The 15,119-nt window shown below is 46.6% G+C and overlaps 1 protein-coding gene across 1 annotated transcript in view; it reads right to left on the reverse strand.

Annotated features, from left to right (window-relative positions):
• LOC144605667 (oxysterol-binding protein 2-like) overlaps window positions 1-15,119 on the reverse strand; it is a 193,201-nt gene that overhangs the window by 30,227 nt on the left and 147,855 nt on the right. The window contains 3 exon segments of the mRNA XM_078421143.1: window positions 648-815; window positions 3,954-4,020; window positions 8,915-9,032. Of these exon segments, the coding sequence (XP_078277269.1) occupies window positions 648-815; window positions 3,954-4,020; window positions 8,915-9,032 (353 nt within the window).

Consider the following 15,119-nt stretch of genomic DNA (forward strand, 5'->3'; position numbering starts at 1 on the left):
ACTGAAAAAGTTTTTCCTCATCTCCGTTCTAAATGGCCTACCCCTTATTCTTGTAGGATAGTGTAAGTGTGTGGGGATCGCTGGTTGGTGCGGACTCAGTGGGCCGAAGGGACTGTTTCCGTGCTGTACCCCTGAACTAAACTAAAAAAATCAACCACAGGTCCTATGCCATCATTCTTTCGTATTTGAGTCCAACGTCCTCTTTTTCCAACCAAGTGGTGAAATGCACTTGGAAGAGTTCAATTTACCAAAGTGGGAGGAAATGTACCTAGGAGTTACGAGTCCATACCAGTTGGCAGTGCAATAAACACTGCCTCGCATCTCCAATTGAAGTAGGAAAATAACTGCAGATGCTGGTACAAATTGAAGGCATCACAAAATGCCGGAGTAACTCAGCGGGTCAGGCAGCATCTCAGGAGAGAAAGAATGGGTGACGTTTCAGGTTGAGACCCTTCTTCAGACTGATCTGAATGGGTGACGTTTCGGGTCGAGACCCTTCTTCAATCTGAAGAAGGGTCTCGACCCGAAACGTCACCCATTCCTTCTCTCCTGAGATGCTGTCTGACCCGCTGAGTTACTCCAGCATTTTGTGATCCCTCCATTTGGAGTAACACATAGACAACGGGATGGGGAATTAGGTTACTTACAGGCATGGGGATCTTGGAGAGCTCCTTCCCAATACAGTTTTTCATAATGCTCCAGAGGTTAAGGCTGTAGTTGGGTTTCTCCGGGATATGGGTCCGTCTCTTTCTGTGTGGTTTCACCAATCTACTTGCTGATGCACTGTCGGATGCCTCGTGTGGAAGGTCAAACCCCTGCAGGAAGGACCGCAAAACAGCCAGTGTGAGGTGAGGGTCAGAGACTTCACCAAGCGATACGGCGCCATTTGCAAGGAAAAAAATGAACACATTTAAAATGCACAGTCTTACAGTTGACTGAGCAAGTTTGTGAATACAGGAGCAAAAACACAAACTTGCTGTAGGATCTCAGCGGGTCCCGCAGCATCTGTGGAGGGCAATGGACAATTGATGTTTCAGGTCAAAACCTTCAAGAATGGAGGGGAGATCGTCAATACAAAGAGGTAGAGTGGTTGGGGGCAAGAGCGGGCAAGCGACAGATGGATCCATGTCAGGAAGGGTGGATTGATGGATGGAGTCAGGGAGAGAGAGGTAGAGAGGGGTGGAATAAGAGCAGAGGCTTGGAGATGATCGATGGAGGGAACCAGGGTAGAAGATGATGGAATCTGATGAGAGGAAAGGGAGGTGAAGCATTGGTCCAAATAACAGGTGGATGGGCAGATGGGAACAGTGGGAGGATGGGGCGTGACGGGAGGAGTGTGTGTGTATTGGGCAGATGGGGTGGGTGGTGAAGAAGCTGGGTAGAGGGGGGGGCAGCATGGTTGTGGAAAAGAAAGGCCCGCATGGGAGGATGCATGTGGATAGAGGGACTGTGGAGCAGCAGGTTACCTGGAGATAGAGAATGCAGTCTTCGTGCTGTCGGGTCTATGTGTACCGAGGCGGAATACGAGGTGCTGTTCATCAAATGTGCTTCTGACGTCACCCACGTGACTGGTATTTCAGTGCAAAAGCACTTTGGGAGTAGAGATCACAACTCCATAAGTTTTTAAATAGTTATGAATAGGGGATAAGTCTGCACCTTCTGGGAATGCACTAACTCGGGGTAAAGGCAAACTGCAGCATGATCGGCCAGGTGCTCAAAGGAGTCAATTGGGACCGCTTTTTATTGGGTGTCTACGTTGGTCATTGTCGTTCAGAGTTCAGGTCAGGCACGATCCAGTCAGGAGGAGGGATAAGGATGGCAAGTTAAGGGAATCTTAGATGACCAGAGAGGTTCCAAATTCGGAGGAAAGTAAAAGGGACCAAGGAAGGAAGGCTTAGGAAGACAAAATCAGAAAGGGCCTTTGGGGAATATAAAGCAAGCAAGAGAGAACTTAAGCAGGCTTATTAGCAGGGTTAAAAGGGGCAATTAAATGTCATTGGCAAGTCGGATTAAAGTTGGGGTCGATCGCACTTTATACCTGGCCCCTCAGTTCCCCTTTATGTGGAGGACAGGTGGTTCGAGGTTAGTAGTCTTTTTGCTGAACAAAATTGAAGTAATATCAACGTTGCAATTAGGCCACACGTGGCAGGAGCTAAGGTCCCCACCTAAGTGCCCCTCCGCCCCCCACATATCATCACAAGCATGATGCTCAGTTTCTGAAGGTCACACGATTACGATATTTTAGCGTAGTTTAGAGAGGACAGCACGGGTGTCAAGGGTTATGGGGAGAAGGCAGGAAAATGGGATTAGGAGGCAGAGATCAGCCATGATTGAATGGTGGAATAAACCCGATGGGACGAATGGCCTAATTCTACTTCTATAACGTGAACGTGTGGACATAGAAACAGGCCATTCAGCCCATTATAACATATAACAACTATAGCATGGAAACAGGCCTGTCCGGCCCTACCAGTCCACGCCGACCATTCTCCCTGACCTAGTCTCATCTACCTGCACTCAGACCATAACCCTCTAATTCCCTCCTATCCATATACCTATCCAATTTACTCTTAAATAATTAAATCGAGCCAGCCTCCACCACTTCCACCGGAAGCCCATTCCATACAGCCACCACCCTCTGAGTAAAGAAGTTCCCCCTCATGTTACCCCTAAACCTTTGTCCCTCAATTCTGAAGCTATGTCCCCTTGTTGGAATCTTCCCCACTCTCAAAGGGAAAAGCCTACCCACGTCAACTCTGTCCGTCCCTCTCAAAATTTTAAAAACCTCTATCAAGTCCCCCCTCAACCTTCTACGCTCCAAAGAATAATGACCCAACCTGTTCAACCTCTCTCTGTAGCCTAAGTGCTGAAACCCAGGCAACATTCTAGTAAATCTCCTCTGTACCCTCTCCATTTTGTCGACATCCTTCCTATAATTTGGCGACCAGAACTGCACACCATACTCCAGATTCGGCCTCACCAATGCCCTGTACAATTTTAACATTACATCCCAACTTCTATACTCGATGCTCTGATTTATAAAGGCAAGCATACCAAACGCCTTCTTCACCACCCTATCCACATGAGATTCCACCTTCAGGGAACAATGCACAGTTATTCCCAGATCCCTCTGTTCCACTGCATTCCTCAATTCCCTACCATTTACCCTGTACGTCCTATTTTGATTTGTCCTACCAAAATGCAGCACCTCACACTTATCAGCATTAAATTCCATCTGCCATCTTTCAGCCCACCCTTCCAAAAGGCCCAAGTCTCTCTGTAGACTTTGAAAATCTACCTCACTATCAACTACTCCTCCTATCTTAGTATTGTGTGGGAAGGAACTGTAGATGCTGGATTACACCAAAAATAGACACGAATGCTGGAGTAACAGTGGTCAGGTGCTGGACTCTCAGTCTGAAGAAGGGTCTCAACCTGAAAAGTCACCTGGTTCTTTTCTCCAGAGATGCTGCCTGTCCCGCTGAGTTACTCCAGCATTTTGTGTCTATTATTCAGCACATTGTGTCTACTCCGACCATCAATCACCAGTTACACTAGTTCTATGTTATCCCACTATCCCATCTATTCCCTACACAATAGGGACAATTTTACAGAGGAGAATTAGCCTACAAACCCGCACGTCTTTGGCTGTGGGGTTAGTTGGTTAATCGCCGTGCATTTCACAACAAGGAACACTTCATCTGCTGGAGACAGGCACAAAATGCTGGAGTAACTCAGTGGGTCAGGCAGCATCTCTGGAGAAAATGGACAGATGACGTTTCGGGTCAGGACCCTTCTCCAGCTGCTGGGGTTGTGCTGACTAAAGACAAGCCTGCCGTCATCCGATGCCTCAAGACCAAGTGTGAATTTCATCAATCAATCTGAGGCGGGCAGATTCAGACAGGAGGTGCAGGGAACAAGCCCGGCGATCGCTGCTGCCTGATGCCACTCACCTGACTGTCCAGGTTCCAAGCTTCAGTCGGCTCGCTGCTCGTCGCACTGACATTGCTTCCTGTCCGCCTGCACGCAAACACAAGGTGAGAGATTTCAAACCAGGTGAGGCAGCGTCGAGGCACGCCCCTTTTACCTCAACAAACGTCAGGGGCGGCACGGTGCTGCAGCGGTGGACCTGCTGCCTTACAGCCCCACAGTCCCAGGTTCCATCCTGACTACCAGTGTTGTCTGTACGAAGTTTGCATGTTCTCCCTGTGACTGTGTGGGTTTTATCCGGGTGCTCCGGCTTTCTCCCATCTTCTAATGACGGGAAGGCTAATATGCTTGTGTAGATTGTCCCTCGGGGGTAGGATAGAACTAGTGTGATCATGGAGGTGGCGTCACAGGTGGATAGGGTGGTCAAGAAGGCTTTCAACTCGTTGGCCTTCATCAGGCAGTGTATTGAGCACAGAGGTTGGGAGGCCATGTTACAGTATATACAAGACGCTGGTGAGGCCACAATTAGAGTATTGTGTTCAATTTTGGACACCATGTTATAGAAAGGATGTTGTGAAGTCTGAGAGGCTTCAGAGAAGATTTACCAGGATGTCGCCAGGACTCGAGGGGCTGAGCTACAGGGAAAGGCTGAGCAGGCTGGAACTCTATTCCTTGGAGTACAAGAGGATGAAGTGTGATCTTATAGAGGTGTACAAACTCATGGGAGGCATAGATTGGGTGAATGCACAGTCTTTATGCCCGGAGTTGGGAATTGACAACCAGAGGACATAGGTTTAAGATGAGGGGGGGGGGGGGGGGGGGGAGATTTAATGGGAACTTGAAGTGTAACTTTTTTACAGAAAGGGTAGTGGGTGTATGGAATAAGCTGTTGGACGATGTAGTTGTGGCAGGTTTAAGAAACAGTTAGTCAGGTACATGGAGAGGATAGGTTTAGAGGGATATGGGCCGAAAACAGGCAAGTGGGATGAGTGTAGATGGGGCATGTCGGTCGGCATGGGCAAATTGGGTTGAAGTGCGTGTTTCCATGCTGTGTGACTATGATCACTGGTCAGCGTGGACTGAAGGGGCTGTATCAATGCTGTATCTCTGAACTAATCTAAAAGTGATTTGTGATGTGAGCAATGGAATACTGGCAGAGTGCAGAGTGGCTGTCTATCTAGAGTCACTCTAAGGCCATTGAGGTAACTGCACATATCTAACTGGAGTCATAGAGTTGTATAGCACAGAAACAGGCTCAGCCTTGTCCATGCTGAACAAGGTAGCATATTGCGTGAGTCCCATACTCCTCTCTGAACCTCATCTATCCATGGATCTGTCCAAAAGTCTTTTAAAAGTCATAACTGTATCCACTTTTATTGTGTAGGAACAAAACTGCGGATGCTGGTATAATCGAAGGTAGACACAAAATGCTGGAGTAACTCAGCGGGTCAGGCAGCATCTCGGGAGAGAAGGAATGGGCGACGTTTCGGGTCGAGATGAGTCTGAAGAAGGGTCTCGACCCGAAACGTCACCCATTCCTTCTCTCCCGAGATGCTTCCTGACCCGCTGAGTTATTCCAGCATTTTGTGTCAACCTTCCACTTCTATTGCTTCCTTTGGCAACTCACTCCAGATACAGATTATCCTCTGAATGAAAAAGATGTCCCTGTAGTCCGTCTTAAATCTCTCTCCCCTCACCTTAAACATATGCCCTCTAGTTCTGGAATCCCTTACCTAGGGAAATCATCTGTGAGCTTCCACTTTATCCATGCCTCTCATGATTTTGTACACCTCCATAAGGTCACCCAGCAGCCTAATATGCTCCAAGGAGAAAGGTCTTGGCCTATGCAACCTCTCCCCAGGTATGTAGGTTAATTGACTGGGTAAATGTAAAAATTGTCCCTAATGTGTGTAGGATAGTGTTAATGTGCAGGGATCGCTGGGCGGCACGGACTCGGTGGGCTGAAGGGCCTGTTTCCGCGCTGTATCTCTAAATCTAAATTTAAATCTAAAAGGCCAAAGGCCCAGGTACAACCGATCCAACACAATCACGTGTAGGATAAATTGGCTGGGAGGATTGGCTACTTTTCTGGAAGAGAATAACGACCCATTGGGTTTGAATGCGGCTCTAGGGGTTTGAGCCTCAAATCCCGGCTGAGGTACGTCAGATCTCGAAGGGAGAGCTGTGCTGTCTTTCACATGAGATGTTAAACTGAGACCCTACCTGTGGTCCCAGATGGATGGAAGGGTTTAGTGAAAAAGGGCAATACAGTCGACCCTCATTATTATGGACCTCTTTATAACGGATTTTGGTTATAGCGGACCAAGGCGGTGAATCTGTGGGATTCTTTGCCACAGACGGCTGTGGAGGCCAAATCAGTGGATATCGTTAAGGCGGAGATAGATGGATTCTTGATTAGTACGGGTGTCAGAGGTTGTGGGGAGAAGGCAGCAGAATGGGGTTAGGAGGGAGAGATGGAGCGGCCATGATTGAATGGCGGAGTAGACTTGATGGGCCGAATGGCCTAATTCTACTCCTATCATTGATGATCTTATGAGGCGTCCGTTCATGGTGGTGGTTAGCGGGCAGGGCAGGGCTTGGCAGGGCCGCTCCCCCCCACCCCCCACACACAGCCCCGCTCCTTCCCACCCGGCCTTGGGTTAAACTAGTTAATATTAACCCCCTTTTATTCACAAAATGCTGGAGTAACTCAGCAGGTCAGGCAGCATCTCGGGAGAGAAGGAATGGGTCCTTCTCTCCCGAGATGCTGCCTGACCTGCTGAGTTACTCCAGCATTTTGTGAATAAATCGATTTGTACCAGCATCTGCAGTTATTTTCTTATAATATTAACCCCCCCCTTACTCGGCTCTAGAAGACACTTGACAACAACGGATGCCATCCACCCCTCCAGGGTCCATTATAACGAGGACTTACTGTACATAAAAGCACCAGCAATTCACTGCCTCTTATCCCTCCCACAGATACCGCCTGACATGCTGAGTATTTCTACCTTTTGTACATTAAATCAGATTGCGTTGGCCAGTATCTCATTGTTTATGGGATTTTGTCGAGTGGAAATTGCTATAAAGTGTGTTGAGATTCCAAAATATACAACACAAATGTCTTTTTCTTTTGGTTAGTGGTTGTAAAAACTACACCTCCAAACGATGACTAACCTCAGCAACAAAGCCTGCCATCAGTGTGAACATACACCAGACCAATTGCAACCTGTCCATGTGAGGGTTGTTACACTGAGTCACCACTTATGCCTGGAATAAACTATTATTTCAACTGATTTACAGAGACAGAGGGAGCTCTCAAAAACACACGAAACTAACAATTAATCCTACAATTAAAAGCTTCGACTGGTTGGTCTGTGGCTAAATGTATGATGGAGCCTCGGTGACAAGATCGATTTTGAAATGGGTTTGCAATCTGCAGTAAAGATGGGCACAAAATGCTGGAGTAACTCAGCGGGTCAGGCAACATCTCTGGAGAAAAGGAACAGGTGACGTTTCGGGTCAAGACCCTTCTTCAGACTGAGTGTCAGGGTAGAGGGAAAACTAGAGGTATGAAAAGGTACAGATCAAATTACAGCCAGCACCAATGACTCAAGAAAGGTGGAGCCCACAATGGTCCATTGTTGGCTGTGGAAGAGGTGATAATGAAGGGACACGAACAGTGAGACTAGCAGGATGACCAGGGTGGGGGAGGGACGGGGAGTATTGAAATTAGAGAAGTCAACATTCATACTGCTGGGCTGTAAACTGCCTAATCTGCATTATTTGATTTGAGTTTATTTTGAGTAGGGTTACATAATCCACTATGAATCACAAATTAAATATCCCTCAACTATTTGGTGACTAAATCAGAAGAATATTACCCACACCAGGGACCAGGGAACATGATGAAAGGAGTTGATAATCGCATCAATTCCTGCACACTGGTGACATGTCAAAGGAACTTAGAAACATGCAACAATAATTTTTGCTTGTGCATTCCTAAAGGAGGAAACAATTCTCTATCCTAAAGAAGCTCAGCATGGATTATGATCTCTTTCCAAAGGGAAAAGATTCTTAGGTTTCAGAGAGATTGTCCATTGCGTCGCTGATTTTTTTTCCACTTTAGACTTTAGTTTCTTTAGAGATGCAGCGTAGAAACAAGACCTTTGGCCCACTGAGTCCGTGCCGACCAGCGATCCAGAACTATCCTACACACCAGGCACAATTTACAAAAGTCAATTAACCTACAAATCTGTATTTCTATGGAGCTTGTGCTGACCAGCGATCATCTGGAACAGTGGGTCAGTGGAATTCTCTGCCACAGAAGGTAGTTGAGGCCAGTTCATTGGCTATATTTAAGAGGGAGTTAGATGTGGCCCTTGTGGCTAAAGGGATCAGGGGGTATGGAGAGAAGGCAGGTACAGGATACTGAGTTGGATGATCAGCCATGATCATATTGAATGGCAGTGCAGGCTCGAAGGGCCGAGTGGCCTACTCCTGCACCTATTTTCTATGCTTCTATGTTTCTATCCCCGTACACTAGCACTATCCTAAACACTAGGGACAATTTACAACTTGCAGGGGCCAATTAACCTACAAACATGCACGTCTTTGGAGTGTGGGAGGAAACGGGAGCACTCAGTGGAAATCCACGTGGCCATAGCGAGAACATACAAACTCCGTACAGACAGCGCCTGTGGTCAGGATCGAACTCGGGTCTCTGGCGCTGTAAGGCAGCAACTCTACCGCAGCGCCGGCCCTAACTGGTTGTATACGCCCTCGGACAATTTTAGGAGCTTTCATACTGAGATCTGAGGGTGGAGATTGTTACGCCTCATCTCTTTAAAACAAAGTTACAAAGAGAATTTTTTATTTTTTTTAAACATATTTTACGGAGAAGGCATTTAATTTCCTCAGTCGGGGCTGGAATGAACTATTTGCGCGCCAGGTGAATGAGCTCTGGGGCAGTCTGGTCACTCACCTGTGTTCCGTCGGCTCCGTGGTTACTGTGATGAAGTCTGGTGCACTCTCCATGGCATCAAAATACTCGGTCTCCTCATCTTCATCACTTGTCTCCCCTTTCACGGGTCTTGTTCTCGCTGCATTGAAGAACTGGGTTAAAATGGGCCCCTTGTTATGTCGGGTGCAAGCACTATATTTACCCTTGCTGATTAAAGTGATGGCTGTTGATGCCAGGAACGAAACGGTTCATAATTCTCCGTCTCTGCACAGAGCAGATTTGTATTAAAATAAAGCTGCCTTTACACATCTCTAGGCATCGAGTATATTTAGCTCCATTTGTAACATGCACAAGTAAACAGCACTGAAATCCCTCTTGGATTCTCCCCCGTCTCCCAACAGAACCTCCTGAGAACTGGGAACTGTGGCTGGGTTCACTTAGTTTCCTTGGAAATTTTTCCACTGAGCTTGTGCAGGAAGGAACTGCCGATGCTGGTTTACACCAAAGATAGACACAAAACGCTGGAGTAACCCAGCGGGCCAGGCAGCATCTCTGGAGAAAAGGAATCGGTGACGTTTCGGGTCGAGGCCCTTCTTCAGACGGAGAGTCAGGGGAGAGGGAAACGAGGAGTGTGAAAAGGTACGTAGAACAACTGAATGAAAGGTATGCAAAAGGACAGACCAAAGACAGAAAAGATGATCAAGGAACGGCAATGGTCCATTGTTGGGCTGTGGAGAAGATGATAATGAGTGGATACAAACAGTGAAACTCAGCAGGACGACAGTGAAACTAGTACGATGACTAGGGTGAGGAAGGAACGGAAAGAGAGGGGATGCAAAGGTTACTTGAAGTTCGAGAAATCAATATTCATACTGCTGGGTGCTCGAGCGAAATATGTAATTTGGCTCATTTCGCTTATGATTGTAACCTGGTGGGAGGAGAAACAGCACCAAGGGCCCTGGTCGGTGGCAAATTCCTGCTGCTTATTATCTTTATACAGAAGCAAGACTGTCACACGAGTAGCTCTTATTGCCCCAGATCTCTCCGTCTCCTGCCCCTGTCCTGCGCACAGGTTTTGTGCGAATGACAACTTAATGACAACTAAATGAACTTCTTGGAGGAACAGCATCTCATATTTCGCTTGGGCAGCTTACAGCCCAGTGGTAGGAATATTAATTTCTCTAACTTCAAGTAACCCCTGCATTCCCTCTCTCTCTCTCCACCTCTCCTTCACCCAAGTCACCAGCTTCTTATTTGCACCTAGCAAACAGCTAACAATGGCCTGTTTCCTGTACCATCGTTACTTTTTTGCATGTCTTTCATTCATTTGTTCTATATCTCTCTACATTATTGTCCATATCTCTTGTTTCCCTCTCCCCCGACTAGTGTGAAGAAGGGTCTCGACCCGAAATGTCACCCATTCCTCCTCTTGTGAGATGCTGCCTGTCCCGCTGAGTTACTCCTGCATTTTGTGTCCATCTTCGATTTAATCCAGCATCTGCAGTTCCTTCAGACAACTTAATGTCAAGCTGGGTGCAGTGGCATTCCCCTGAGCTTGGGCACAGGTTACGAGTTCAACAGAACAAGACCATCAATGTTTTGCATTAGTTGACGGGCGAGGGAGGAACATACATCACTTCACAAGGTGAAAGGATAGAACAAATGTGAGGGGTGAGGCATCAGGATGAAATCACTCCATTCTCAGGAAAATATTAAAACGACTTAAAATGTCAGAGGTTACAGGCACTGAATAAGTCATCAAACACCCAGCACCAGCTTAAGTAAGAACAGAAACTGCTGAAAATACTCAGCAGGTCAAGCAGCACCGATGAAAAGAAAAACAGCTAACGTTTCACGTCATGGACTCTTTGATCTGAAAGTGGCTATTTCTCTCTCCACAGAGGCTACCTGGCTTTAGATTGCAGAGATAAAGCATGGAAGCATGCCCTTCGGCCCACCGCGTCCACGCCGACCAGCGATCACCCCCTACCCTAGCACTATACTACGCGATAGGAACAATTTACAATTTACAGAAGCCAATGAACCTACAAACCTGTACGTCTTTGGGATGTGGGAGGAAACCGGAGCACCCGGAGAAAACCCACTTGGCCAAAGGGAGAACAGATTCTTAGTCAGCACCTGTAGTCGGGATCGAACCCGGGTCTCTGGCGCTGTGTGGCTGACCTGCTGAGAGCTTCCAGCATTTTCTGTTTTTATTTCAAAATTGCCAGCCCGTGCACTTTTTTTTCCTGATTTTCATGGCACAATTGGACAATATTGTGGATCGTTCTTTGGAATGATTTGTGGGTCCATTTGTGTTTCACACACAATGGATAATTTTGCATCCCATTTATCTTTATTACACTGTTCTTGTGGCAGCATAATACACACAAATTGTTTACTGCATTTCATGTCACACTTTCAAAAATCTCTCCACCCTACAAACACTGAGGGGAAACTTCCACCCAGAAGCCCTGCAGAAATTTAAGACTCGCCACCGCCAACTCCAGAACATCTCAGAATGGCCTTGCCTGTAAAGCTCAGATCATGGAGTCACACAGCGTGGAAACAGGCCCTCCAGCCCAACTTGCCCATGCCCCATCTGCACTAGTCCCACCTGCCTGCATTTGGCCCATACCCCTCTAAACCTGTCCTGAGCTGTCCAAACGTTTTGAAAACGTTGTGATAGCACCTGTCTCAACGACCACCTCTGGCAGCTCATTCCAAAGATTTCACTTTAGACTTTAGAACTACAGGGTGGAAACAGGACCTTCAGCCCACTGAGTCCACACCGACCAGCGATCACCTCATGCACTTGCACTATCCTGCACACTAAGGGCTTTTACCTAAGCCAATTGACGTTCAAATCTGCATGTCTTTGGGGTGTGGGAGGAAACCGGAGCACCCGGAGGAAACCCAGCTGGTCACAGGGAGAACGTACAAACCTTTGTACAGACAGCACCCGTAGACAGGATCAAACCCAGATCTCTGGCGCTGTAAGGCAGCAACTCTACCGCTGCCCCACTGTGCTGCCCCTGTGCCACTGTGCCACCCTACCCCTACCACCCTTTCTGTAAAAAAGTTGCCCCTCAGGTTCCTATGAAATATTTCCCCCCCCCTCACCTTAAACCTGGGAAATAAATAAACAGAACAACAACTGATCCCCATGTCAAACCTGCAAAGCTATGCCGCTGAAACTCAAACGTCACCGGGGAAGTCCTGGGCCTGTGATCTGCCAGGTAGCTAAGTACACCGAATATCTCGGATATCTGTCAGCAGGGGCTCATGTACTTTTAACCCTTGCAGGTCCCGAAAGCCTAGTAACTGTGGCAATTCTTCCTTCACCTCAATTTTTTTCCAGGTTGGCGGGCAACTTGATTATAGTCACGGACAGGAGCAGTGCAGCATCATGTTACTTATTCCCTTATCATGTTTCCTTTCACTGTAAATGCATTGATTGTAATCATGTATTGTCTTTCTGCTGACTGGTTAGCACGCAACAAAAAGCTTTTCACTGTACCTCGGTACACGTGACGAATGAACTAAACTGGCTGACTGGCTGAACTGACTGACCCGTAGTCGGGATCGAACCTGGGTCTCTAGCGCTGTAAGCGCTGTAAGGCAGAGACTCTACAGCTGCGCCACCATGCCGCCCTTATGATGAAAGAATGGTGTTGAAAACTCGAGGTAGAAGGGAAGGGTTCAAAGTGAGACATTGACCAGCATTTTGGTTTAAAAACTGAAAACAGGCTAAACTCTGATTCAAGTTCTAAAATTGAGAGGACATTTCCAAAATGCCGTTCTCCATTTCTGAAGTACAAAGACTTCAGGATGAGCTGCAGTCTATTTACTCAACGATAATTAAATGGAGTGAACCTCAGCTTTACCCAGGAGCAGATACTTCAGTTGTACAACATGCCCATCAGTCAGTTGATTGCAAAGCTTCTTGAAAATAATGCCGTGAGATAGATTACATAATAAAACAATCCACCGGGGACATTTTTACTTTGAACCATTGAAGATGACGGAAATGAAAATTAACAGATGTGCAATTTGTTTCTTCGACAACACCACTGAAATCTAAATTACGATTCTCCACATAATATTATGGGGGACATTATTTCCTGAGCACAATGTAAAAGTATAATGGGCCAATACACATTGCAATCAAGAATTTAACCCGTAACTAATAAATGCTATCTATTAGACCTTTAACCATATTTCCTGTATTCAGTAAATCTTCAATGGAAAAATATGTATGGTTGATAAATTTTGGACCAAATTTGTGAATTGGGTGAATTTTAGCATGGACCAAATGCTGTCCAGGTAACGCAGAAGAGATTTGCTTTTAAACATCTCAATCTTCTCCCTTCATTGAGAAAGAAAAGGATTTACTCCACATTCTAGAAAAGTACAAGATTTTCTGTTTTCATCCAGATATCACCATCATCTGCAGTTTAAATTTAAAATTAGGTTAAAGTTGAATTCACTGCCTAGTACTGGAAAGACTAGGCTTATACTGGAAAGACTAGGCTTATACTGGATAGACTAGGCTTATACTCGCTGGAATTTAGAAGACTGAGGGGGGATCTTGTAGAAACATATAAAATTCTTAAGGGGTTGGAGAGGCTAGATGCGGGAAGATTGTTCCCGATGTTGGGGAAGTCCAGAACTAGGGGTCACAGTTTAAGGATAAGAGGGACGTCTTTTAGGACCGAGATGAGAAAACATTTCTTCACACAGAGAGTGGTGAGTCTGTGGAATTCTCTGCCACAGAAGGTAGTTGAGGCCAGTTCATTGGCTATATTTAAGAGGGAGTTAGATGTGGCCCTTGTGGCTAAAGGGATCAGGGGGTATGGAGAGAAGGCAGGTACAGGTTACTGAGCTGGATGATCAGCCATGATCATATTGAATGGCGGTGCAGGCTCGAAGGGCCGAATGGCCTACTCCTGCACCTATTTTCTATGTTTCTATAATTGTTCTGGCGATGCCAATGTTGAAGAAGCTCTGGATAGGTGACATTTTGGGTCGGGTCAGGGAGAAGTGTCTCGAGCCGAAACGTCACCTATCCATGTTCTCCAGAAGTGCTGCCTGACCCGCTGAGTTACTCCAGCACTTTATGTCATTCCTTGGTAAACCAGCATCTGCGGTTCCTTGTTTCTCCAACAAGACCCCAACCCTGTTCCAAATTCAGGCAATTGTTTGTTAGTTGCTGCTCTGCACTAGTTGGGACACATTCATTCTTAGTTTCTCCCACTTCTCACCTGTTTCACCCTCACTCACTGTCTTCACTGTATCACACGCATTTTAGTTTAGTTTAGTTTAGTTTAGGTTAGAGATACAGCGCGGAAACAGGCCCGATGGCTCACCGGGTCCGTGCCGACCAGCGATCCCTGTGCATTAACACGACCCTACGCACACTAGGGACAATTTAACTGTAATTAACCTACAAACCTGTACTTCTTTGGAGTGTGGCAGGAAACCAAAGTTCTCAAAGAAAACCCATGCAGATCACGGGGAGAAGGTACAAACACTAGTTGTACTAGAAGGCAACAAGACAAGCGCTCTTGGTCAAGATCGAACCTGGTTCTCTGGCGCTGTGAGGGAGTAGATCTATCACTGCGCCACCATGCCACCCCTACCTTCCCACTATCCAGCTCCAAATGGCTTTTGGAGGGGAGATGTTGGATGCCAGTACTCCCAATGCCAGGCCACCAACAAGGTGGTCATATCGGAAATCAAAGTGGAATCAAGGGATATGGGGAGAAGGCAGGAACGGATTACTGATTGTGAATGATCAGCCATGATCACAGTGAATGGCGGTGCTGGCTCAAAGGGCCAAATGGCCTCCTCCTGCACCTATTTTCCTGTTTCTATATAGAGAAGCTACCCTCTCTTCCTAATGAATAATAAAGCCGTACAGACCAATGAAGGTCATCTGCTGATTTTTGAACTACAGAGAATTACACATTATTTACGTAGAAATATGGATCCTCAGCAGGCTCTCACTTGGGAAGTGACATTTTCATAGACAATGGGAAAATATTGCCCTATTGTCATTCAGAACCTTCAATCTTGCTCTGTCATTCAACTTGTTCATAACTGTACAAAAGTGTACAAAAAGTGTAAGTGTACAAAATCATGAGAGGAATCGATCAGGTAGTAAATGCAGAGTCTCTTGCCCAGAGTAGGGGAATCAAGGACCAGAGGACATAGGTTTGAGGTG

This window comes from Rhinoraja longicauda, chromosome 25 (genome assembly GCF_053455715.1).
Source record: "Rhinoraja longicauda isolate Sanriku21f chromosome 25, sRhiLon1.1, whole genome shotgun sequence".
NCBI lineage: Eukaryota > Metazoa > Chordata > Chondrichthyes > Rajiformes > Arhynchobatidae > Rhinoraja > Rhinoraja longicauda.